General features: G+C 41.4%; 1 protein-coding gene across 2 annotated transcripts in view; it reads left to right on the forward strand.

Moving 5' to 3' along the window:
• Positions 1 to 308: 308 nt before the first annotated feature.
• Positions 309 to 27,800, forward strand: part of ZFAND3 (zinc finger AN1-type containing 3) — a 329,390-nt gene continuing 301,898 nt past the window's right edge. For both annotated transcript variants that reach the window (XM_039466542.2, XM_074397991.1), the window contains exon 1: positions 309 to 602. In XM_039466542.2, the coding sequence (XP_039322476.1) occupies positions 532 to 602 (71 nt within the window). In that variant the 5' untranslated portion in view covers positions 309 to 531. The remainder of the gene's footprint in view (positions 603 to 27,800) is intronic.

Genomic DNA, 27,800 nt, shown 5'->3' on the forward strand with positions numbered 1-27,800 from the left:
ACTCCTCCGGAGGGGCGCGCGGAGGGGAGGGGGCGGAGCGGCCATTGTCCGGTTAGCGCAGCCTCCGGGGGAGGGGACGGTGTTACCGAGCCAGCAGGGCTCGCGGCTTCACAGCGGCCGCTGCGACTCCGGAGCCGGCGGGGGCCTCTGGTCCTTTCCTGCGCCGCCGCAAGAAACATCGCTCTGGCTGGGGAGCGGCGGTAGGAGCCGCCGAGGGCGCGGGTGTTCCTCCTCCCCCGCGGTCCTCGGTGCGCCCGCACGCCCCTCCTCCTCGGCTCCCTCCTTCGCCTCTCCGCGCCTCCCCGGCCCCCTGTTTCCGCCGGCCGAGTGGTGCGGCCCGCCTCCAGCTGACCGGCCTGGAATCCCGGCTCCAAGCCCCGGACTCGCGCCCGCCCGCGCGCCCGCTCCCTCTCCCTCCCCCCGCCCCGAGCCCCCCGACGCAGCCGCCGCCGCCGCCTCCTCCTCCGAGCGGGGCCCGGGCCCAGCCGCCGCCACCGCTGCCGCCGCCGAGCTCCGCAGCCGCCGAGCACCATGGGAGACGCCGGGAGCGAGCGCAGCAAAGCGCCCAGCCTGCCGCCTCGCTGTCCCTGCGGCTTCTGGGGGTAAGTGCCCGGCCGGGTGGGGGCGGGGGCCGGGGGCGCGGACGCCAGGGCTGCTTGGGCAGGCCTCGGGGCCCGGGAGGCCGGAACCTTGGAGGCTGGGCCCAGCCCGGGCCTACGGGGGAGGTGTGGGGGTCGTGTCCCGGGGAGGGGTGCCGGGTGGGGAGCGGGGGGTGGGCAGAGAAGGCCGTGCCGGGGGTTCGTTGCCACCCTTTGGGACTCGCCGGCCTGAAGCTCCGGCCCACGGGGGCCTCCCGGGCCACTGGTGAGGGGGGCAGGGCGGCGAGGGATGAGGGGGCGGCGTTGACCGCTCTGGGAGGAGCGGGGGTGCCCCTTCCTTGGGCATGTGGAGGCCAGCCTTTACTCCCTCCCTTGGCGTGAGTTGGTGCCCAGGCATTGGGAGGGTATTTCCTCTGACTTTTTCACCTCCCCTCCTCCCGGTCCTCCAGAGACTTGCATCATCACTTCCTAGATTATATCCTAGTGCCCCATTTGCTTTTAGGAAGCTATTCACGCGTCACCCATTTGTAAAAACCGAGTTTAGAACCCAGGCTGGGGGTAAAGTTATAAGACGAAGTCTCACCTTCATGTAAAACACATTTCAGGAGATATGTTAAATTTCCTTGTCAAAAAGAAAAAAGGAAAAACCCGAAGTCAGCCTTTATTGGGGAATATGAGATTCAGTTTACTCAGTTGGCTCTCAAATTCTCCTTTCTCAATTTAAGTAAAAATGATAAAAATGTTCACAGTGGGTAGCATATATTGTTGTTTGGCCATCATGTGTCAGAGGGAAAAAAAAATGTGAAGTGGGAAATCAGGTCCCTCTTCCTCCCCCCATTACAGTTTAAATTCTCCTGTTAACACTTTTAAGCTTCATGGAGTGCCACCTAACAGGTGCCTAAATCATACCACGTGACTGTAGTTCTGCAGTAGGAAGCTGGAGACTTTGAAGGCCAGCTTTTGTGATGAGTCCCTTTTATCTTTTTGTTTTAGTTTTATTTTTTTTTTAAAGATTCTCTATATTTGGAGACATAGAGACAGGAGTGAAGATTGTTTTTGGTGAGGACATCTTGGAAAGAAGTATTGAAGTAGTTTCCCTTTGCTATCTTCCATATTGTAGGAGTGGTTAACAGAAATTAAGGGTGATTTTGGGAGTGCAGAGAAAGATTAGAAAGTGGATCTTAATGTAGAGTTCCGTGGATGTTGTCATTCCCATGGTTATGACAAAGTCTGCCTTTCTCAAAAATTTCCCTGTGGAAGGACATTAGTCAAAAATAAGTTATGGCATATCCAAAGTCCTGAAAATGTGAAAATATTTCTAGTCCTCCCTTCATTTTGATTTGAAAATAAGTGGTTTGCCTGTGAAGTGCTTTCATGGACAGTCTTAATTCCCCCAAGAATCTTGTGAGGTAGGAACCATTATCTCATCATTAGATGGGGAAACTGAGGCTTAGGGTGGATAATTTGCCCCTTCACACAGGGAGCATAGGGTGGAGCTGGTGAGCTCTTTAGAATGCTTAGTACCATCATGTTTGTGACATCAGTCTGCTGCCCTGTGAAACAAGCCTCAGATTGTAACTCATTATAAGACATGTGTCCTAAAGAAAGTGTCTGCCAGTGGCAACTAATGCTCAGGATTTATCAGGTCTATTTCCTGGCAGCATGTTTATATCCTTCAGACTATTAACATGAATGGAATCTTTATTGAAAGACTTATATCAAGGCTTAGAAACTAAGGAAATGGAATAGGCTTTTACCTATATTTATTTATTTTTGAGACAGAGTTAAAGGCCTTTTACATTTATTTTTTTTATGAGATGGAGTCCCGTTCTGTTGCCCAGGCTGGAGTGCAGTGGTGTGATCTCGGCTCACTGCAGTCTCCACCTCCCGGGCTCCAGTGATTCGCCTGCCTCAACTGCACGAGTAGCTGGGACTACAGGTGCACACCACCATGCCGGGCTAATTTTTGTATTTTTAAAAAGAGACGGGATTTTGCCACGTTGGCCAGGCTGGTTTCAAACTCCTGACCTCAGGTGATCCACCTGCCTTGGCCTACCAAAGTGCTGGGGTTGCAGGTATGAGCCACAGCGCCAGGCCAGCCTTTTCCGTTTGGCCGGGAGGGTTCTAATAATGCCAAGAGAGTTTGATGGCAGCAAAAAGGAAACATTATACTAATGTTGTACTTGACCTATAAGCAATCAGGGCTGCTTTTTTGATACATTCAATCTGACACTTTTTATGAACTATAATTTACCTAGCAGGAGTAGTGACCACAAAACTAATATGTTTATGGAGAAAAGTATTATTTTTGGTGCAATGTTTTAACCTTTCTTGAGGATGTTTGTAGACACCTGTGTAGTTTGTATTTTACAACAAAGCATCACAAAATTGCTGCCTTGTTTCAATCATATAGTAACTGACTTCAAACACATTTTCCTTACTGCATGGGCCACATTCATATTATGTTCACTGAGTAAACTTAGAATATATTTAACAAATATTTGAGTGCCTCTGATAGAATGGTGGACAAGGAGGTACTGACGCCATAGTCTGGGGCAGGGGGCACAGGGAAGTAAACTGACAGTTGCAGTACATTGTACAAGTGCCCTATGGGAGGGCTACCTACCCTAGCTGGGGTGGAGGTAGAGGAAGGTAGCCTGGAGAAAGTAACACTTTAGCCTAGACCTGCCGGAAGGGTAGAAGGAGAGTATGGAAACAAATACTCCTTTCAGGCGTTGGGACTAACATGTCTGAAGGCTAGGATGTGAGCAAGAGCACTATGCATTTGAGGAACAGGTTTGTTGGGTCTGTTGGTAGATTGTGAAGGGGGATCAGCTAGAGATAAGGCTGGGGAGTTGAGAGAAGTTTGTCAGATGGGGCCCTCCTAGGTAATGCTGAGGACTTTGGACTTTTATCCTGAGTGCAGTGGGGAGCTACTGAAGAACTTTGATCAGGGAGTGGTGTATATCTTTAATGTGAAAGGTTATTGGTTGATCTTGAGAGTGGCCTGGGTGTGTGGGTATGATTCTGTGTGTCTGTATGAATGTGATGTACGTATTTTTGTGTAATGTTGCCAAGTCCAGGTTTGCCATAGTGGTGACGGGAACCAACGTAGTGGTTGGGGAGAATAGAGAGAAGTAGATAGAAGTGAAAGCCATTTAGGAGGTATCCCTTTGCCTTTTCCCTTCATGAAAATGAAGATGAATATGTTCTAAAAAATTTTGTGCAGCATTGCACCCCTTGGAAGCTCTAGGTCTAAAGTTAGCTATCCAGGGCCCACACCCAGCCCTTTGCTGAGGAGCCTCTCAGCAGAATATTCTGGCACCAGCAGACTAATAGCAATTCCTCTAGGATTGCTGCTCTTTCCAGTGACTCAGGCTGCAGTACTTGCTGCCCAGCATTGTCCAGTCAGGATACTAATCAGTGGGGCTTAGTTGAATAGGAGACCTTTAACTGCATTCCCTTGTGAGAATGCAGTTAAAGAATGCCAAGATGAGTGTACAATTCACATGTGTTAGTGCTTGCAACACTTAGTTTCCAGTTTTCTTCCTCTTGGCTTATATTCTGTAATTGTGTACAGGTAATTAAGTTATTTTATAGAGACGATTTCCAATGGGAAACTTTGCTGCCATGGAAATTGTTGAAGATTAACCTGTTTATAATGAAGTTGCAAATTGTATATACATTTTTTTGAGATGGAGTTTCACTCTTGTTGCCCAGGCTGGAGTGCAATGGTGTGATCTCGGCTCACTGCAACCTTTGCTTCCTGGGTTCAAGTGATTCTCCTGCCTCTGCCTCCCGAGTAGCTGGGATTATAGCCATGCACCACCACGCCTGGCTAATTTTGTATTTTTGATAGAGATGGGGTTTCTCCATGTTGGTCAGGCTGGTCTTGAACTCCTGACCTTAGGTGATCCGCCTGCCTTGGCCTCCCAAAGTGCTGGGATTACAGGCATGAGCCACTGCACCTGGCCAGTATATATTAATATAATACTTTAAGGATTAAAACAAATTTTTCCCTGAGACATGGACTTAAAAACTCTTAGTGAAATATGAGTGTTTTCTTGGCTCATTTTAGGTATTCAGTATCTGAAATGAAATAGTCAATTAGTATATTTTCTTTAGTTGAAATATATACATACATGAAAACACTTTTAAACTGTGCAGGTATAGTGGTATTAGTCGAAGCTGCATTTAAAAGTATTTAGACATTTATTAAAAAGTGCTGAGGCATGTAGATTTTTTGTAAATGTGTAGAATATTATAGAAAAGATAGAAAAATAGTGTAAGAATATACTATGTGTATTATAAGATATTAGGGTAATTAGTATGGAAGATGGAAGTATTTTCTAATTCTATTTAAGTACAAAAATATAATTACTGTTGATATTTTGCTTTCACAATTGTAGATAATCTAATGATATATGTAAACCTTGGGAATTACTATTTTGTAAATAAGCTTAAAGCATAGTAGACGTAAGTGTTCAGTCTGGTATTTAGGGAATAATGGAATATTAAATATGGGGTTTATTAGGTAAACTCTTCATTGTTTTTATGATTTAAAAAATAAGCTCTTCTGTTCTAACAAGTCATGACATAAAACAGATACTACATGGGTTTATTTTCTTTTGGGAAATAGATTTTATTAGTATTTAACTTTCGTAATTATTTCTGTTGAAGCATTTTGCCTACAAACTAGATTGGCTGGATAAGAGATGTGCTTTAAGATAGGAATGGGTAGAGGTAAGGGTAGGAGTAATCTTCTAAAATAAATTTCATTTCTGACATGGCTACTAGTAGAAAGAAAGTTGATTGAAAACATAACATGATTTGTTTTATTCCACTTTATTTTTGGCAATCATAAGATACTGACTAGTTTAGCATTGATATGTATATTTTTTTCCCTCTGAGCCAGGCTTTGTGAATTGCTGTAGAACATTATCTCTGTTACTGTGTGTTTTATCTTGCTAGTGTGCTTTGCTCCTCACAGTATATGGACTTCACACTCATTTTGCCTCTGCAGTCTCAGTCTCCCAATTGTAACGTATTGCCACACTTCAGCCAGCTTAACCTGGGCTTTCAAGATCTCGAGAACACAGTATGAATCACTAATCAGTAGAATGTTCATTCTGTTGATGTCACTACTTATCCCTTGGTTATAAAACCCCCTTAAACATTCTCTTAAAAAACAAAAAAGCTTGCTTGTGCAGTATTACTTTGCATCTTTGAGTATTGTGTGCATCTGAAGATAAAACATGATTTAAATTAAGTATTCACTATCGGTTCATTTATCTGCTTGCCCTGTTTTCCTGGTTGCATTTGGAGGATTCAGAAAATAGGAAATTTGTCCCTTTGATGTGAATTTTTTTTTTTTTTTTTTTAAATTTAAGCAAACATAGTCTTCTTTCTATTGGTTTGAGGCAATAGCTTTTTAGAGTTAGGTCAAGTTAGCATATGGCTCTTTTGGTTTTATCATCTTGTCTTCTCCATTTACCATCTTCCATTCTTTCCCTCCCTCCAAAAATAGAAGATAATTCAAAACTTAAATCATACTGAAAAGTTTTGACTAAGAATCTCTTTATAATCCCTGATGGTATGAAAATTAACATTAGTTTTCATAAATTAACCTTCTCCTAGCTGTAAGAATCAGAGACTAAGAATCCTTGAAAAGAACAAAGTCCTTAAAAAGAAACCAAGAACAGTTTATAAAAGAGTATGTACTTAGAGCAGAATACCAAGAGGGTGAGAACTGATATCATTTGGATTTTTTATTAGGCCATAGGGAGGTCTTGTCTGTGCAAAGTGATGTAATATTTTGAATTCCTGCAATAATCACAGATCAAAATTGAGTTAAAAAAAAATTTTTTTTTTTTTCACCCAGGCCTGGAACTGGCAGGGCTGCCTGGCTTTGTGGCTGAGGCTGGAAGCTGAGCCTGTCAGAGTCCCCTCCCCTGCCAAAAAAAAAAAAAAAAAAAAAATTATTTTCTGTTTTTGAAGAAAGGTTAAGGTTGGTATCTCAGTAAAGCTACATGAAAGAAGTGATTGGTCATGACCCAACACTTGTAGTATAATTTTTATTCAGTACTTAAAAAATAATCCAGATTCTCGCTTTTTGGATTTCATGGGACTTTATGTCAGAGTGGTTAGCAAAAGGGGGCTTTCATTCTGGCTGTGTGGATGACCCTCATGTTACTCAGTTCTTCTTGGGTCTCTGAGAAACAGTGATCCTGCTCTGGGCTGGGTTTGTATGTAATAAGATTACATTGCTGAGTGAGCTATTTAAACACAAGACATTTCCTGTTAAATGTTTCTCCTATGCAGAAAAAGAGGTTAAAGAACTTTATTTAAAGTGTCTTGGCCGGGTGCGGTGTGGCTGATGCCTGTAATCCCATCACTTTGTGAGGCCGAGGTGGGAGGATTACTTGAGGTCAGGAGTTTGAGCCAGCCTGCACAACATGGTGAAACCCCGTCTCTAGTAAAAATACAAAAATTAGCTGGGCATGGTGGCTTGCACCTGTAGTCTCAGCTTCTTGGGAGGCTGAGTCAGGAGGATTGCTTGAAACCAGGAGGTGGAGGTTGCAATAAGTAGAGATTGCACCACTGTACTCCAGCCTGGGCAACAGAGTGAGACTCTGTCTCAAAAAAAAAAAACCAAAAAAACAAAAAAACAAAAGTGTCTAATAATCAGAATCTGAAACTACTCTAGAATGGCACTGCCCATTATGGTAGCCATTAGCTGTAAGTAGCAATTTAAATTCAGATTAAAGTTAAAAAAAATTAGTTTCAGGCCGGGCGCGGTGGCTCAAGCCTGTAATCCCAGCACTTTGGGAGGCCGAGGCGGGTGGATCACGAGGTCAAGAGATCGAGACCATTCTGGTCAACATGGTGAAACCCCGTCTCTACTAAAAACACAAAAAATTAGCTGGGCATGGTGGCGCGTGCCTGTAATCTCAGCTACTCAGGAGGCTGAGGCAGGAGAATTGCCTGAACCCAGGAGGCGGAGGTTGTGGTGAGCCGAGATCGCGCCATTGCACTCCAGCCTGGGTAACAAGAGTGAAACTCAAAAAAAAAAAAAAAAAAAAAATTAGTTCCTCAGTCGTAGTAACTACTTTTAAGTACTCACTAGCTCAGTAATTAGTGGTTACCCTATTGAGGAACACAGATATAGAACATCTTCATCCTTCAAGAAATTTATGTTGGACAGTGTTGATCTAGAATGTTGACTGATGGGCAGCCAGAATTTTCAAGCCTATTTTCTTGTGGGCTCTTTAGATCCTTTTTTTTTTTTTTCTCATATTCTGAAAATGAGGAATTTATCTAATTTAGCTCTAAATTTCTTTCCAGCTCTAAAATAGTTTATTTCCACTGGGAGAAGCAATGCTATTGTTAATCCAGATTACTGGAAAGTGCTCCTTTGGTCAGGAATGGGAATTAAAATTTCAGTAATGGGAATCGAAATGCAGTCTGTAATTTGAATCTTTTTAAAAGTTACTTTTGAGTCAGTCGTTTTAGCTCCTTCAGCACTGTTAAACTGGCAACTTCAGAGGCTTATACAGGGAGGTGTTGGTCTAACAGAGAATCAGTTTCTTTTGGTTCAAAGAATTTTTGAAACTATAGGTATTGATCGACTTACGACCTATGCAACTTACGACCATTCGACTTTACGACCGCAATCGCTAGCCATGACTGCTCTGCGTCTGGCAGCGCAAACGTTGCCCAGCTGGGCGTATGACAGTGCGGACCAGCTTCTGGCAGCACTACCATCTCCACGTACACCATTCAACTGTACATATAGCCTACTCAACTTATGACCAAATCGTGTTACGACCGTTTCGTGGTCCCAACCCTGTTCGTAAGTCAAGCACTATCCGTACTTACCTTTTTGAAAGTTCATATGTTGTAGACAGGTTCTAGTTAGCTTTTATGACTTCTATAGAGGCAAAATATTTGTTTTCACAAATGTAAATCTCGTATGGCAGCTTTTTATATATGATTAGGGATAAGCGCATTGGATTTTCTGGCAAATTCAGGTTACCATATATAGAGAAAGGTGGAGTATATTGGAATTTCCAGCAGTAATGAACAAAACCAAACTGATCTGTGTGTGATGCGCCAGGCTAATACAATGGCACAGGTGAATGAAAATGCATGCCATCCATGAGGCTGAGGGACAGAGCTGCAGACAGTGGCGGGCACCTGAAGTCTTGGCTACAGCTATTAAGGAAGGATGATGTACTAGCCAACTGCATCTGTTCATTTAGCTGTACCAGATGTCCCATATCATAGGCAAGCTTGAGTTTGTATTAGGGCAGAATAATGTCCTGTGAGAGGTCATTGATGCTGCTTGCTACCACTCTGGCCTTGGATGGAAAAGGAGGGCCAAGCCACACCAGAGCATTTTGTTTCCAGGTTGTGGATAAGCTCTAGTTAGCTGTAATGACGCTTTAGCAATTACCTGGCAGAGTGAAGTTGGTGATATACTTAGGACCTTTTTGGGAATGTCTTTTCCTATTTATTTCTGCTGAAGTAGAGTGGTGTGGAGTAATAGCTGTTGATGTTTTATCTACTTCTTGGACTCACTGATAAGTTGAAGTGCATTTGCATAAAATAGTCACACTCACAGCCACACTTCCTGGAAGGAGAAGCATTCTGACCATTCAAGAATATCACAAATACTCTTTCTGTAGTCAGCTGCTTTGTCCAGGCACTTGATTTGATTCATTTGTTTATTTTTATTGTACTTCAGGTTCTGGGGTACAAGTGCAGATCTTGCAGGATTGTTGCATAGGTACACACATGGTAATGTGGTTTGCTGCCTCCATCTCCCCTGTCACCTACATCTGACATTTCTCCCCATGTTATCCCTCATGACTCCCCACCCCCACCACTCTCCCTCCCTTGGTGCCCCCTCAACAGACTTCAGTGTGTGATGCTCCCCTTCCTGTGTCCATGTGTTCCCATTGTTCATCACCTGCCTATGAGTGAGAGAGTATGTGGTGTTTGGTTTTCTATTCTTGTGTCAGTTTGCTGAGAATTATGTTTGTTTATCTTTTACAAGAAAGTAAAAAAAGTTTTCTGTGACTTATAGTACCTAACTGGAAGAGTGGAGGTAGGGTGTTGGGGAATACAGAGTGGGTGGTGGGCCTTGCCATCATGTCTGTGCTTTCAAAGCTTTTATCTGTTTCAGATCATCATTTTTTTTTTAATGGCAGCCCTCTCTAGTATGCTTTCTGTGGAAAAATGTGCTGGCAGAGTTATCTCCTGAAAAGATTTATGCATGAGACACGTGAAGTACATTGAATAGTACAGTTATTCTTAAACTAGTCAGAGGAGTATTAACTAGCAAGAAATAATAAGAAATAAACTAGAGGTGGGAGAAGGTATGGTGATTTCAATGTGAGTTGTTTCTGGTGTTATGATTTCTTGGTTTCTGTGCCTAGGGAGGCATGGATGGTATTGTTCTTTTTCTTCACTTGCCACTGAAATCGAGAAAACCAGGTTTTTCAAGTCTTTATGTGTTCGCATTTGAAACTTTGCCTGTACATAAAAAATCTTCACATTGTTTGACCTTACTGCATGCAGTTTAGTCTAGTTTGCCTTTTCCTTTTAATATGACTTAAAGGTATTCTCTTACCCTTAAAAGTGGAGAACTGTTATGTGGACTGATCAGCAGTGGGTTTGAGCCTGTAAGTAGCCACTGCACTCCAGCCAGGGTAAGACTTTGTTGCTTGAAAAAAAGTGGAGGATGCCGGACTTCGTGGTTCATGCCTGTAATCCCAGCACTTTGGGAGGCTGAGGCAGGCAGATCACCTTAAGTCAAGAGTTTGAGACCAGTCTGGACAACATGGTGAAACACTGTCTCTAGTAAAAATATAGAAATTAGCTGGGCTTGGCATTCTACGCCTATAATCTCAGCTACTCAGGAAGCTGAGGCAGGAGAATTGCTTGAATCAGGAGGCAGAGGTTGCAGTGAGCCAAGATTGCACCACTGCACTCCAGCCTGGGTTCTGTGAGTGAGACTCTGGCTCAAAAAAAAAAAAAAAAAAAAAAAAGAAAGAAAAAAGTGGAGGAGTGTTTTTGTATATTGACCCACAAAAATACTACATAGGAACTTTTCTTTTAATTTTTTTTAATTGATTTATTGGGGGCATGTTCATTTAGTCTCTCAGGCCTGTGTTCCCTGTTTCTGTGGATCAGTCACTGCTAACTAGCTCGTCCTGTTCTCCCAACCCCATTCATGCTGTAGCACTTCCAATATGTGCTTAAACCATGCATTTTATTTGTAAGGCTATTTTTTTTCTTCAGGGAATATTGAGCAGGATCTGTTAAGGAACAGTTGCTTTGATTTAAATGACAAAGTCTTTGCAAATGACAGATATAATCTTGAGTGAAAATGTGTGGAGTATTGCACTCTTGTATGCTAGGATCTCTTTAGGGGATCTCAAAAATGTTCATCTGTGGAAGTGTATGTCCCTGTAGACTGCATTTTCTTACCCTTGGTTTTAAACTTTCTAGGATTATACTAATCTGTTAGTTGAAAGCCACCAAATTTACCTGAGTAGTTTTCATTATAAATATATTAGGTTTTTACATTGTGTGTGTTTTTGGTTGGAGTTAGGGATGGGAAGAATGGATTGTTGGTTTTGTGTTTAAATTTGCGGTGCAGAAAAGTCATTGGACAGATCTGTATAAGATTACAGATTTGAGGCCAAGCACAGTGTCTCATGCCTGCAATCCCAGCACTTTGGGAGGCCGAGGCGGGTGGATCACGAGGTCAAGAGATCGAGACCATTCTGGTCAACATGGTGAAACCCTGTCTCTACTAAAAATGCAAAAATTAGCTGGGCATGGTGGCGCACGCCTGTAGTCCCAGCTACTCGGGAGGCTGAGGCAGGAGAATTGCTAGAACCCAGGAGGCGGAGGTTGTGGTGAGCTGAGATCGCGCCATTGCACTCCAGCCTGGGTAACAAGAGTGAAACTCCGTCTCAAAAAAAAAAAAGACTACAAATTATTTGGAGGTGAGTTGGAAGGGTAAGGACACAGAAGGTGGTCAGAGGGGAAGACTGGGGAAGGGGAATGAGAATGGGGACATGTGGAAGGAAGTAGAATGGTGGTATTATAATTGGGAATGAAATTGCTTTGTGGCCATCATTGTCTAGTCAAACTATGAGAGGTGGTCTCATCTGTAAGGCTAGAGTAATTAATGTGAAAAGGTGGTGGTTAGGGTTAATCAGATGTTTTGTCTTTTCTTGAAGTGTGGAATGTGAGTCCCCTGGGGCCTTACAGGGAAGTGCTAAAGATCACAGGATGACAGCTGACTAAAGTTTAGTGGAAATAGTCACAGCTTTCAGCAAAATTTGTGTTCATCAGGTTGGAATCCCATGGGCTCTTCTGCTAAGATCATAGGTACCTTCTTAGCCAGTTAAAGGATAATGCTTCATGGTTTCTCCTTGCAGCAGTCCATGGAGACTCAACTTACCTTTCCTTTATTGGTACTGCCACAACCAGTTCATTCCGTTCCTTGGGATTGATTTTTCTTCTCCCATTTTTCCTCCGTGCCTGGTGGGGGATTCAACAGTCTTGCCCATCGTCTGTTTAACTTGCTGTTCTTAGAAAAACAACTCACATCAGCCCTTCTCTTTTGAAAGATTTTACAGTAAATACATATGGGGAAGTTACATTAAATCTTAAAGAATTTAGCAGTAGTTTCCCAATCAGGAAGGTGAAAAAAAAAAAAAAAGAATTTAGCAGTAGTACTTCCTGGGGAATAGGACCTTTTCTTAATTGCTGAGAGGCTGATGAAGGGCCCCGTCTCTCATCTATCTCCAATTCCTCCAAAACTCTAAAGATGAAGAGCATAGTGATAACTATCTCCAGAAAACCAACTGAGCTAAGTGGCTAGGCATGGGGATTGGAATCAAAGATGTGAGTTTACCTCTCTGTCTCTTCATCTCTAAAAAATAATGTCTTAGAGTTGGCTTCGAGATTTAGTGAGCTTTGATGCCTGTTAAGCCCTTGCCACAGTGCCTAGTCATGGTGATTACATTTATTAAAGTCCAGCTTCCAACTTGAAAGAAGGAGCATTGATGGGAGATTAATAAATCCAGAACTATTTTGCCTCATATGGGCGATTTGCATTTATAGTGATCTCCAGACTGATGCCACCTTGTTAATTGGTGAAGTTTCTGACCAGCCTTTGGCCCCTTTGACCATTTTCCAGAGCCAGTCCTTTTTTCAACAAGTGTTTGTTAAGCACTTGATTGTGTGTCTTGAGCTATGCTAGGCAAAAGTTGCCTTGGCCTGGCTTCTGCCCTAAGAAAGCTCACAGTCTAGAAAGGGAGGTGGATCAATAAATGACAAAACACGGTTAGAAAAGTGCTATGGGAGTATTATGAGAAGAACACAAATGGGCATCTTACCTAGATGGGAACTGAGGGTGGCCAGGAGAGTTTCTCATGAGTTGGGCTTCAGCTGGGTGTGAAAGATGAGCAGAAGTTAACCACATGAAGATGGTAAGGAAGGGATTTCTAGGCTGTGAGAACAGCTTCTATAGAGAGGAACAGAGGAATGGGAAACTGTGCTGAATTAAGAATTGCAGGCTGGGCGCGGTGGCTCAAGCCTGTAATCCCAGCACTTTGGGAGGCTGAGGTGGGTGGATCACGAGATCGAAGATCGAGACCATCCTGGTCAACATGTTGAAACCCCGTCTCTACTAAAAATACAAAAAAACTAGCTGGGTGTGGTGGCACATGCCTGTAATCCCAGCTACTTAGGAGGCTGAGGCAGGAGAATTGCCTGAGACCAGGAGGCGGAGGTTGCGGTGAGCCAAGATCCCGCCATTGCACTCCAGCCTGGCTAACAAGAGTGAAACTCCGTCTCAAAAAAAAAAAAAAAAAAAAGAATTGCAACTACAACTCAGTATATTAGCTGCAGTGTATGGCAGCAGGCAAGACAAACCTCCTGAGATGAGCAGGGACCAGTTACGAAGACACAGTTCATTGCTGCGCTGTTGAACTAAGGATCAGGAAGCAGTTGGGAAGCATTTAAAGATTTTAAGCGCGGATAACAGATGATATTTATAATATGTTTCAAAAAGTTAATGTGGAGAATGAATTTTAATGTATAGGCAGAGACACCAGTTAGAGCAATTAAACCTTTTTGGATCGTGGATCCCTTTGGCAATCTGGTGAAGTCTGTAGACCCCTTCTGAGAATAATGCTTAAAACCCCTGTGATTACAAAGGAAACCAGTTAGCCCATGGACCATGGGAGCCTGTAGACTCTAGATAAAGCAACCCTGGGAGACTGCTGCAGTAGGGAGCCAAAAATAGTTGTAGGTTGGCAGTGGTGAATGAAGAGGGGGCTTGAGTATAAGAGCAACAACAGGTTGGATGGTGGTGAGTGGTGGTAAAGGAGAAGAGAGGCAGTACGGACTGACATAAACTGTAGGATGGAAGATGATGTCAGTCACTTGTGGTGGGTATAGAAGTTCCTTCACTTACCAGCTCTTTAGATATGAAAGGGCATTTGTGAATATGTTCTTAAATCCAAAGTGAAATTGGAGAAGCAACCAGTAGTGCCTTCTGCCAGTGGTATGCATTGTGTTTTGTTTGGTAGGAAAAAGTTTATACTTTCGAAGTTTCTTAAGTTGAAGTGATTCAGTGAATCTGTACTAGAAGACAGTGAGTCGTGAGAAAGATGATTAGTTTTAGACAGGTTAAGTTTATTTTCTGGTGAATTATTGACAGCTTAAGACAGTTTCTTCTTTTCTTTCCTTTTTTTTTTTGAGACAGTTTCGTTCTTGTTACCCAGGCTGGAGTGCAATGATGCGATCTCGGCTCACCGCAACCTCCGCCTCCTGGGTTCAAGCAATTCTCCTGCCTCAGCCTCCCGGGTAGCTGGGACTACAGGCGTGCGCCACCATGCCCAGCTAATTTTTGTATTTTTAGTAGAGACGGGGTTTCACCATGTTGACCAGAATGGTCTTGATCTCTTGACCTCGTGATCTACCCGCCTCGGCCTCCCAAAGTGCTGGGATTACAGGCGTGAGCCACCGTGCCTGGCTCTTCTTTTCTTTCTTCTCTCTCTCTATGTCTCTGTCCCTGTCTCTGTCTCTGTCTTGACAGGGTCTTGCTCTGTTGCCCAGGAGGTTAGAGTGCAGTGACAGGATCATAGCTCACTGCAGCCTCCATAGCTCACTGCAGCCTCGAACTCTTGGGTTTAAGGGATCCTCCTTCCTGAGCCTCTCAGGTAGCTAGGACTACAGATGCATGCCATCACACCTGGCAAAGTTTTAAGTTTTTTGGTAGAGATGAGGTCTCTCTGTGTTGTCCAAGCAGTCTTGAACTCCTGGCCTCAAGTGATCCTCCTGTCTTGGCCTCCCAAAACATTGGGACAGTCATGATCCTACTGTTGATGAGCACAGGAGTTGTGACCTGCTCCATTTCTAACCTGGGCCAGTTCACTCCTACTTAGGCAACCTGGTGCTCCTTTGTTCATGGGAGGTCACCATATTGGTGCTGAATTTAGTGTGGACACCTGATCAGCATAGTGCAGTACTGCCCAGAACTTCTGGGCTCAAGCGATTTACCTCAGCCTCCCAAGTAGCTGGGACTACAGGCATGCTACCATTGTATCTTTTTTTTTAATGTGAACTTTTTATTGAAGTATAACATAATGAAAAATGCGTGAATCTTCAGAGTATAGCTAAATGAATTTCCATAAATTCATTTATGTTTATATATCAGTGTATAGCTAAATGTATATATCAGTGTATAGTATATATCAGTGTATAGCTAAATGAATTTTCATAAAGTGAATATGCTTATGTAACCAGGAATAGCTACCAAGAAATAGCATTCCAGCCCCCAAGATTCCCTCTTCCTATACTCTTCCAGTAACTGCTCCCTTCCTCTCTCAAGGGTAATCACTATCCCAACTAGTACCATGCAGATTACTTAAAAAATTTTTTTCTTCTTAGATGTTTTTCTGCTTTTTAATTGAAGTATGTTTTATGTTGGCCAAGCTGGTCTTAAACTCCTGAACTTGTGATCTGCCATCTCGGCCTCCCAAAGTGCTGGGATTACAGGTGTGAGCCACCACGCCCAGCTGTAAGAGTTTTTGTTGTTTTTGTTGTTGTTTGAGACAGTTTTACCACTCTGTCTCCTAGGGTGGGGTGCAGTGACACAGTCATGGCTCATTGCAGCCTTGACCTCATGGTCTCAAGTGATCTTTCTGCCTCAGCCTCCCATGTAACTGGGACCCCAGTTGTGCACCGCAACACTCAGCTAACTTAAATTTTTTATAGAGATGGGGTTTTACCGTGTTGCCCAGGCTGATCTTGAACTCTTGGGCTCAAGTGATCCTCCTGCCTCAGCCTCCCAAAGTGCTGGGGTTACAGGCGTGAGCTACCATGCCCAGCCTGTAACAGTTTTTTTAAAAAAATGTATTCTGGATGAGTCCTTTTTTAGATACTATGGGCATGTAGTGCATGGTTTTGTATTATCTAAATCCTTTTTTAAAAAAAGTTAGAAAATGAGTATATTTGTATGGTAAAACATTTAAACACACAAATGGATATATTATGAAAAGGATGTCTCTCTCTCCTGGTTTTTGCCTCTTAGTGGGAGACCATAGCCTTAGTCCCATTTAGCCACAGTTACGTTTTTTGAGTGTGTTTCCTAAAGTTTGCTATTCATGTACTGCATTTGTCCTTTTTTTCTAACATAAATAGCATACAACACACAATCCTTCACTTTGCCTTTTTCAGTTAGCAGATTTTGGAATTCTTTCCAAATGAGCATATACATTTCTAGCATCCTTTATAATAAATGACAGCACAGTATTATAGTAGGTGCATATACCAGATTTAATTTAACCAGTTTATCTAGTTCCTTTTTAATTGGTGTTATTGTTATGCTACAAAAATGGCCTCAAATATGTTGAATTTTAGGCTTATGGACGATCTAAGTGTGAAAATGCCTTAGGTATGTGAATTTTAGGAGAGAGGATGAACAAAAACTCTGTCATTTAGGGTGACATCAATGTGTATTGTCGTAGCTGAAGCCAAGGGAGCAGGGAGGGTCACATAAAAAGTATTGTTAGATCAGTGGTTCTCTGTGGGATAGAAATGAAGTTGTCAGAATCACTTGGAGAGTCTTCCAAAAAACACATTACTCATGCTTTCCCCAGCTCCAATTTAATGGGTCCGTGATAAGGTCCGGATAGTTTTTCTTCCATTCTTTGAAAAAGTGTCACTTTCCTTTTGAGACCCAGAGTGGGAAGATAACTGAGGATGGAATCCTGAGGAACACAAGTAGAAAAAGAGGAGTTTGGAAAGGAGTTGGACACATTGATAGGAGATAAATCAGGTGAGTATAAGCTTACTGAAAGGAGATGGTATTTCAATGAAGAAATGGCAGTAGGGTCATGCTGCAAAGAATGGTTAAGATGATAATTGAGACTTCTCTGCTGCTTCAAGGCCCTAGAAGAAATTGAGTAATGCTTTTAAAGTCATGCTTGTACATCTTAGCAGTATTCTGTCTCAGCATGGTACCAGGGTATGTTTTGTGAAAAATTGCTGTAATTACATCCTATGTGTACCAGAAATGGAGCCCCTTTCATTAATTGTTCATGAATATAACCATCACGACTGGAAAGAAACTGTTCTTGAATCTATATTTTTACTTCTATTACCACTCTTCCAATAATATGTATGTTTTTAGGGTAGTTTTTATAAAAACCCTTGAACTTCAGCTTCTTAGTCTTCTAAGTTCTGGCAGACAAGATTGCATTCGCCTCATTTGTCTTGGTATTTGACCTAATTTTATAGACTTAACCATCTCTCTCAGCTTTTGTTTTTCTAGCAAGAAGTCTCTTTTATTTAGTCTGGACTTTGATTCCTATAAATATTCATAGGTCTTTTCTGAAGTCTTTTCTAGTTGTATGTTACATCTTTTTGAAGTGTATCTATGTTGCTGAAAAGATATTAGATACTCATATTCTCTGTCTCTCCTCCTCCCCCATGTAGGTTGGATGGTATAGAAAGAAGGTGTTCATATGGGAGATAATGAAATTATTTCTTAAGAAAAGCTCAGTGTATACATATTTAGGAAAAATTAGATAAAGAATGAGCTAAAATCAGAGGACAGACTTCTTGGTTGATGCTGGTTTATGCTCTTTTATTCATGACATTTGCTGTATGTGTCAATACAACACAAGAAGAAAGGACGTACTGGAATTATTATAGGAGACTGAATGAGAATTAAGGTCAAGTAGCATTTTTGAGATACTCTAAAAATCTTATTTTGCTGTGTGTTATTTTCTGTAAGCATTCTTCAGTTTATTTAGCTATGTAACTGCTCTGTTGTGACTTTAGGGAATTTTAAGCATTTCAGCATTGGAACTGTGTAATCAAAGACAATGGATCCTTTTAATATACAGATAGGCTCTTATTAAAGAACAGCCTGTATAGAGAACAGTGTATATACCAATATGTTAAATATACACAAAGGTATACTTTAAGTTTGTTTAAGATTATATTGATACAATTTTAATAGTGTCATAAATATTACGGCAACTTGGTTTTACTTTATTTTAGAATATCTCTGGAGACCTTTGAAGTTGAAGCTGTTTTGATTTGACACCCTTCTGTTTTAAAACATAGGGACTGGCAGGGAGGCCCAAGGCTGTCATGTGGGTGGTGCTACATTCTTAGACAAGGTCAACTTGCTGTATTTTAACCTAGAAAGAGTAGAAAGTTTGTTCTTGAACTTCTGACTCAGATTTAGATGAATATTTGGAGTGCTGATATTTGGCTTATCTGAAGCTTTTGGATTATCATTTTCTTTTTTTTTTTTTTTTGGCATACAGACCCTTCATTCTTGCTCATCCATTCTGATAACTATTAACTTTTCTTTTTTTAATAAGAAAAAGAATAAAGAAGAGGAAGAAAGAGAAAGAGGAAGAGGGAGAGAGGATGGGGGTATTGCTTTATTGCCCGGGCTAGAATGCAATCTAAATATGGGTATGCCTATAATTGTCCTTAATAATGGAGATATAAAAGAAAATGAGGGAAGAGAATAACAAGGAGCCAACCAACATTTTGTTTAAACTTCTAAGTTGATATGATGTGGTACTGATCTACGTATTCCTGTATTGGGTGCGTATATATTTAGGATCTTTAGCTCTTCTTGTTGTTGGATTAATCCTTTTATCATGATATGATGTCCTTCTTTGCTTCTTCTGATCTTTGTTGCTTAATTGTAACTTCTGCTTTTTATTTATTTATTTTAGCTCTCTGGTTGGTAAATGCTTCTCCATCCCTTGTTTTGAGTCTTTGTATATCCTTGAATGTGAGATGGGTCTGGATGCAGCATACTGATGGGTTTTAGTTTTTTATTCAAATTGCCTGTCTGTCTTTGGATTGGGGGATTTAGTCAATTTAAATTTAGAATTAATAATAATATATGTGAGTTTAATACTGCCATTTAATATTAGCTGGCTGTTTTGCCCATTAGTTGATGTAGATTCTTCATTATATTGATGCTCTTTTTGGTATTTTTTAAAAAAGGCTGATACTGTTTGTTCCTTTCTATGTGTAGTGGTTCTTTCAGAAGCTCTTGTAAAGCAGGCCTGGTGGTGATGAAATCTGTGAGTGCTTGCTTATTCTCAAAAAACTTTATTTTTCCTTCACTTGTGAAACTTAGTTTGGCTGGATGTGAAATTCTGGGTTGAAAGTTCTTTTCTTTAAGGATGTTGAATATTGGTCCCCACTCTCTTCTGGCTTGTAGGGTTTCTGCTGAGAGATCTGCTGTAAGTCTGATAGGCTTCCCTTTGTGGGTAACCTGACCTTTCTCTCTGGCTGCCCTTAGTATTTTCTCCTTCATTTCAACCCTGGTGAATCTGACGATTATGTGCCTTGGGGTTGCTCTTCTTGAGGAATATCTTTGTGGTGTTCTCTGTATTACCTGGAGTTGAATATTATCCTGCCTTACTAGGTTGGGAAAATTTTCCTGAATAATGTCCTGAAGCCTGTTTTCCAGCTTGGATTCATTCTCTTCGTCACATTCAGGTACACCTATCAAGCGTAGATTAGGTCTTTTCACATAGTCCCATATTTCATGGAGACTTTGCTCGTTCCTTTTTGTCCTTTTTTCTCTAATCTTGTCTTCTTGTTTTATTTCATTGAGTTGGTCTTCGACCTCTGATATCCTTTCTTCTGCTTGATCAATTCGGCTGTTAAAACTTGTGCATACTTCACGAAGTTCTCATATTGTGTTTTTCAGCTCCCTCAATTCACTTACATTCCTCTCTAAATTGTGTATTCTTGTTAACATTTCGTCAAATCTTTTTTCAAAGTTCTTAGTTTCTTTGGATTGGGTTAGAACAAGTTCTTTTAATTCACAGAAGTTTCTCATTATCCACATTTTGAAGCCTGCTTCTGTAATTGAAACACCCTCGTTCTCCATCAAGCCTTGTTCTGTTGCTGATGAGGAACTGTGATCCCCCGCTGAGGGAGAGGCGTTCTGATCTTGGGTATTCTCAGCCTTTTTTGGCTGTTTTCTTCCCTTCGTTATAAATTTATCCATCTGTGGTCTTTGTATTTACCGTCTTTGTAATTGGTTTTCTGAGTGGACGTCTGACTTACTGATTCTCAGCGCCGAAATCTGAGCAACCCACTGCGCCGACTAAATCAGCGGCGTTAAGATTGATGGTGCTTTTCTGATTCTGCACCAAGAACCGACGCTCCAAGGCGCCGGCAAAACCGCCTCGCCGGTCACACGAGTCGCGCTGGCGACCCGTGGGGCTCCTCCGCTGGGAATCTCCTGGTGTGTGAGCAACAAGAATTAATGTGAAGGTGTGGCGTCCTCTCGTTCTTTGCGCTTTCACTGGGAGCTACAATCCCGAGCTGCTAGTGATCAGCCATCTTGGATCTCTCTCTGGATTATCATTTTCTAATTATGAAAGGATTGAAAGTGTTTATAACAGTTTTGCAGGTGGAAGGTAAATTCATTTTGTTCCTCAGCAAATTTTTTTTTTGCTTAATTTAGAAAATATTGAGATATAATTCACATACCATAAATTTCATCCTTTTGGTGTGTATAACTAGTGGTTTTTAGTCTCTTCACAGAGTTATGCAACCATCACTGCTGTCTAATTTCAGACAGTTTTCTCACTTCATAAAGAAATCCCATGCCCAATAGCAGTCACTATTAGTCTTTTTCCCCTCAGCTCCTGCCAACTATGAATCTACTTTTTGGTTCTGTGGATTTGCCAATTCTGGACATTTCACATAATAAGTGGAATCATAGCACGTATGACCTTTTCTGTATGGCTTCTTTGACTTGGCATAACGTTTTCAGGGTTATTCCATGCTGTAGTATACTTCATGTCTTTTATGGCTTAATAATACTCCATTGTATAGATGTACCACATTTTGTTTATCTGTTCATTAGCTGATGGATAATGGGTTGTTTCAGGTTTTTGGCTATTATAAATAATAGTGCTGCGAACATTTGTTCACAAGTTTTTGTGTGAACACCTGTTTTCAATTCTCTTATTTGAACACCTGGGAGGGGAATTTCTGGATCATGTGGTAACTCTGTTTAACTTAGGAACTACCACACTGTTTTCCAGAGCAACTACATTATTTTACATTCTCACCAGCAACATATGAGGACTCCAGTTTCTTCACATCTTTGCCAGCACTTGCCATTGCTGCTGTTTTTGATTATAGCCATCCTAGTGGCATCTCATTGTGGTTTGATTTGCATTTCCTTAATGACTAATGATATTGAGTGTCATTAATATGCCCATTGACCATTTGTGTATCTTCTTTGGAAAAATGTCTATTTAAATACTTTGCACATTTTAAAATTGACTTATATGCCTTTATATTTGTAAGTTGTAAAAGTTCTTTATATATGTATTCTGGATACTAGTTCTTTATCAGATACATGATTTGTAAATGTTTTTTTTTTTTCCATTTTGTAGGTGGTGGTTTCACATTTTTTCGAGATGAATCCTTTAGAGCACAGAAGTTTTAATTTTGATGAATTATTATTAATCTTTTTGTTGTTGTTACTGGTGCTTTTGGTGTCATATCTAAGAAAACTTTACCCAATTCAAGATTTACGCTATGTTTTTTTCTAATTGTCTTATAGTTTTAGCTCCTATTTTACATTTAAGTTGGTTATCTTTTTTTGTTTTTTGAGACAGAGTTTCGCTAAGCTGGAGTGCAATGGCGTGATCTCCACACCCGCCACCACACCGGCTAATTTTTTGTATATTTAGTAGAAACAGTGTTTCATCATGTTAGCCAGGCTGGTCTCAAACTCCTGACCTCGAGGGATGATCTGCCTGCCTTGGCCTCCCAAAGTGCTGGGATTGCAGGCGTAAGCCACTGCGCCTGGCCTGTTGGTTATCTGTTTTTAGTTAATTTTTGTAGAAGGTATGAGATAGGGTTCCAAATTTATTCTTTTGCTTTTCTGGTCCCCATACCATTTGTTTACTTAATCATATATTTTTCAGATGGAGTTTCTCTCTTGTTTTCTAGGCTGGAGTGCAGTGGCTTGATCTCTGCTTACTGCAACCCCCGCCTCTCAGGTGCAAGCAATTCTCCTGCCTCAGCCTCCTGAGTAGCTGAGATAGGCACCCGCTACCACGCCTAAATAATTTTTTGTATTTTTAGTAGAGACAGGGTTTTGCCATGTTGGGCAGGCTGGTCTCAAACTCCTGACCTCTGGTGATCTTGCCTCGGCCTCCCAAAGTGCTAGGATTACAGGTGTGAGCCACTGCATCTGGCCAATCCTTTATAGTTTTTTAGTGATGCTCACTCAGCAGTTTGTAACTAATCAGCATGTATTTACTGAATGATGAAGATCTTGGTGTAAGTTTTTGTCAGTCCCCCCGCCCCCTGCTTTGTTTTTTCTCTTTAGGATGTGATGATTGTAAACTTCAAGCCTAGAATTTAGGATGAAACGACAACTTACTTTTATTTATTTTATCCACTTGTTTTCATGCAAACTAAAACTTTTTTTTTTTTTGAGACGGAGTTTCGCGCTTGTTACCCAGGCTGGAGTGCAATGGCGCGATCTCGGCTCACCGCAACCTCTGCCTCCTGGGTTCAGGCAATTCTCCTGCCTCAGCCTCCTGAGTAGCTGGGATTACAGGCACGTGCCACCATGCCCAGCTAATTTTTTGTATTTTTAGTAGAGACGGGGTTTCACCATGTTGACCAGAATGGTCTCGATCTCTCGACCTCGTGATCCACCCACCTCGGCCTCCCAAAGTGCTGGGATTACAGGCTTGAGCCACCGCGCCCGGCTGCAAACTAAAACTTTTAAATGAAATCTTTCTCCTTCACTCCTTCCTTAAAAAGTGCTCTTAAGTATATCTCAGCATTCTGCAGGTGAGCTTTGTCTTCAAGTATATACCGTTTCTCCTTTGAATGAATAAGCTTAAAATTGTGCTGAATCAACTGTAGGGATTGGGGAGAAAATTTTCAGAGGTCTTGAGTTCCTTAGGTGCTGATGATGATGATCTTCCTATGAATCTGTCTAAAATGGACATGATAATTTGCTTCATGATACCTAATTGAATCAGGGTCTTATAAGTTGCTTTTGTAGTGCCACAAACCTTGGGTTTGCAAGAGGTATTTAGTAGCACTCGACAAGGATGTCACTAAGCCACTGTCCTCAACAGTATCTGTCTTCCCTGTTACTTTGTGTACTTGAATATGGGTCATATGAAATGACCTGTTGGGTAAATTGGGAGTTGTAGTTCTTGACTCACATGGATTTCTGTGAGTCACTAGTAATAACTGTGGGCCAAGTGTTTGTGTTGGAAATCTCTCTTAATTGATCTTAATTTCTTTTTTTTTTTTTTTTAAGATAAAAATTTAAAGATGGGGTTTCACCATGTTGGTCAGGCTGTTCTTGAACTCCCGACCTCAGGTGATCTGCCCGCCTTGGCCTCCAAAGTGCTTGGATTAGAGGTGTGAGCCACCACGCCCTGATCTTAATTTCTTAATGATGGTAAAATCTTTTCTCTTATTTGTCCAGAAACATAGGTAGTTTGAGAGATTGTTAGTAACATCACAGAATCATACTAATTTTTTTTCTTCTTTTCTTTTTTTTTGATAGTTCGGTAAGTTTTATATATATGTGTGTGTGTGTGTGTATATATATATACACATATATATATATATATATAGTGTTTTAGGTTTTGGGGTACATGTGAAAAACATGCAAGATTATTGCATAGGTACATACATGGCAATGTGGTTTGCTGCCTTTCTCCCCATCACCTATATCTGGCATTTCTTCCCATGTTATCCCTCCACAACTCCCCACCCCCTGCTGTCCCTCCCCTAGTTCCCCCCCCATAAAACCCAGTGTGTGTTGCTCCCCTCCCTGTGTCCATGTGTTCTCATTGTTCAATACCCACCTATGAGTGAGAACATGTGGTGTTTGATTTTCTGTTCTTGTGTTACTTTGCTGAGAATGGTGGTTTCCAGATTCATCCATGTCTCTACAAAGGACACAAGCTAATCATTTTTTATGGCTGCATAGTATTCCATGGTGTATATGTGCCACATTTTCCCTGTCCGGTCTATCATCTATGGGCATTTGGGTTGGTTCCAGGTCTTTGCTATTGCAAACAGTGCTGCAGTGAACATTCATGTGCATGTGTCCTTACAATAGAATGATTTATAATCCTTTGGATATATACCCAGTAATGGGATTGCTGAGTCAAATGGAATTTCTATTTCCAGATCCTTGAGGAATCGCCACATTGTCTTCCGCAGTGATTGAACTAATTTACACTCCCACCAACAGTGTAAAAGTGTTCCTACTTCTCCACATCCTCTCCAGCATCTGTTGTCTCTAGATTTCTTAACGATCGTCATTCTAACTAGTGTGAGATGGTATCTCAATGTAGTTTTGATTTGCATTTCTCTAATGACCAGTGATGATGAGCATTTTTTCATATGTTTGTTGGCCTCATATATGTCTTCTTTTGTAAAGGGTCTGTTCATATCCTTTACCCACTTTCGAATGGGCTTGTTTTTTTCTTGTAAATGCTGTTTTAGTTCTTTGTAGATTCTGGATATTAGTCCTTTGTATAATGGGTAGATTGCAAAAATGTTTTCCGGTTCTGTTGGTTGCTCATTCACTCTAATGGTTGTTTCTTTTGCTGTGCAGAAGTTCTGGAGTTTAATTAGATCCCATTTGTCTATTTTGGCTTTGTTGCCAATGCTTTTGGTGTTTTAGTCATGAAGTCCTTGCCTATGCCTATGTCCTGAATGGTTTTGCTTAGATTTTCTTCTAGGGTTTTTATGGTGTTAGGTCTTATGTGTAAGTCTTTAATCCATCTAGAGTTAATTTTAGTTTAACATGTCAGGAAGGGGTTTAGTTTCTGCTTTGTGCACGTGGCTAGCCAGTTTTCCCAACACCATTTATTAAACAGGGAATCCTTTCCCCATTGCTTGTTTTAGTGAGGTTTGTCAAAAATCAGATGGTTGTAGGTGTGTGGTGTTGCCTCCGAGGCCTCTGTTCTGTTTCATTGGTCTATATCTCTTGTTTTGGTATCAGTACCATGCTGTTTTGATTACTGTAGCCTTGTAGTATAGTTTGAAGTCAGGTAGTGTGACGCTTCCAGCTTTGTTCTTTTTGCTTAGAATTGTCTTGGCTATTCGGGCTCTCTTTTGGTTCCATATGAAGTTTAAGGTGGTTTTTTCCAATTCTGTGAAGAAGGTCATTGGTAGCTTGATGGGGATAGTGTTGAATCTATAAATTACTTTGGGCAGTATGGCCATTTTCATGATATTGATTCTTCCTAACCATGAGCCTGGAATGTTTCTCCATCTGTTTGTGTCCTCTCTTATTTCGTTGAGCAATGGTTTGTAGTTATCCTTGAAGAGGTCCTTTACGTTCTTTGTTAGTTGTATTCCTAGGTATTTTATTCTCTTTGTAGCGATTGTGAATGGCAGTTCATTCTTGATTTGGCTGTCTTTAAGTCTGCTCTAGGTGTATAGGAATGCTTGTGATTTTTGCACATTGATTTTGTATCCTGAGATTTTGCTGAAGTTGCTTATCAGTTTCAGGAGATTTTGGACTGAGAATCATACTAATATATTTGTATTAATGTTACCATTTTCAAAGTGCTTTCATTATTTATATTGCCTCAGTGATCCTCTCAAGTTTGTTGTGGGTGGGACAGGTATCCCGTGTTTACTGATGAGGAAAACCAGCTAAAACTGCTTTAGGCACAGCTGCCTTTTCAGAGTTGGTTTTTTTTTTTTTTTTTTTTTTTTTTTTGAGACATTGCTTATTGTTTGGAAAGCAATGATCTGGTCCTTTGCTTTCCAAAACCAGAAACTATTTTTTTTAAATGAAGGTTTCCTAGGCTTTTGGGGGAAACGTTTCTGCTGACCAAACACAAAAGAGACCATTTGATTAGAAAAAACAGATAACAGGAAGATAAATTATTTTAATAATAAAGCAAGGAACCAATTTATTAAAATTTTTTAGAATATGCTTTGTGACTGTAATGCTTGAATCTGTTACACATTTATCTTAGTCCAGAAGTTCCCCTTTGTGATTTCAAGATACTTGAGAAACAATCAGTAATCAGTTAAAGGGTTGCTGGGTTATAGAAAAATCAGCACAGAGGAAATTTAGAGGTCTTGAGTAAATATTTCACTTTAGTTATGAAAGAGGGTAATGAATGAAAGAGGGTATTTTAAGAAGGGTTTCCGGATGAGCTTCAGTTCTTTAAGTAATAGCTTAATGGAAAGAGAGACTATTTCTCTTGTATCCAATTTTCTCCTCCCCCATAACATTTTATCGTGACAAATCAGTAATTATCCATTTATCCACAACCTAGATTCTGTAATATTTTGCTTTATTGGTTTCTATCCATCTATTAATCTTATTTTATTTATTTATTTTTTTTGAGACGGAGTTTCACTCTTGTTACCCAGGCTGGAGTGCAATGGCGTGATCTCGGCTCACCGCAACCTCCGCCTCCTGGGTTCAAGCAGTTCTCCTGCCTCAGCCTCCTGAGTAGCTGGGATTACAGGCACGTGCCACCATCCCCAGCTAATTTTTTGTATTTTTTAGTAGAGACGGGGTTTCACCATGTTGACCAGAATGGTCTCGATCTCTTGACCTTGTGATCCACCCGCCTCGACCTCCCAAAGTGCTGGGATTACAGGCTTGAGCCACTGCACCCGGCCTAATCTTATTTTTTGATTATTTTTTAAATAAATTGTAGACTCAGTACATTTACCCCTCTCTACGTCAGCTTGCTTATCATTAACTAGAATTTAACATTTGTTTTTAAATTTTGAAGTACAATTTATATACAGTGAAAAACACATCTCTTAAGCGTAGTATTTAGTGAGTTTTGACAAATGCACAAACCTATATGTATTAGTTTGGGCTGTTATAGCAAAATACTTGAGTAATTTATAGATAGTAGAAATGTATTGCTCACAGTTCTGGAGGGTGAGGTCAACGTGCTGGCAGATTCAGTGTCCGATGAGGGCCCATTCCTTATGGATGGCACCTTGTTGTGTTCTTATGTGGCAGAAGGGACTAAGGTGTTTCCTTCATCCTCTTTTATAAAGGCGCTGATTCTGTTGATGAGGGTGATGCCTTAATGACTAAGGCAGAACCCCTAGTCATTTTTTTTTTCAATGAATGGAATTTAATTTAACTATGACATGAACACACAGAAGGTGAGGAGGGCAGTGACCAAGCGCAGACGTGGGTGACACATGGCCCCGCTCTCTGGACCCTCAGTGGGAAGAAGTCTGAGGCCGGCATCTCTCCCGAATCCCACCTCCCCTGCTGGGTAAATACTGATGTGGCTGAGTGACAGCGTCTTGTGACCTAGGCTGGCCCTGAGAAGGTGCCACAGGTGAGGCCTTTGAGTCCAGAACAGGGGCCTCCAGGGAGCAGGCAGATGCTGCTGTGGCCCCGAGAGCGCCAGGTCCCGGCACCGACGTGTAAACGGCCCTCTGCATGCACTGCTGAGGAGGAAGACAAGGATGAGGGCTCGTCCTCACCAAGTGCCGCCTGAGTGTCGTGGGACATGGGGATGGTGAAGGTAACACAAACAGCAACGAACGCACAAAGACAAGTTCCAGGAACACCCATACTATCACATTTGGTATTAGGTTCCAACAAATGAA

The sequence above is a fragment of the Saimiri boliviensis genome, chromosome 4, assembly GCF_048565385.1.
Source record: "Saimiri boliviensis isolate mSaiBol1 chromosome 4, mSaiBol1.pri, whole genome shotgun sequence".
In the NCBI taxonomy this organism is placed as follows: Eukaryota; Metazoa; Chordata; class Mammalia; order Primates; family Cebidae; genus Saimiri; species Saimiri boliviensis.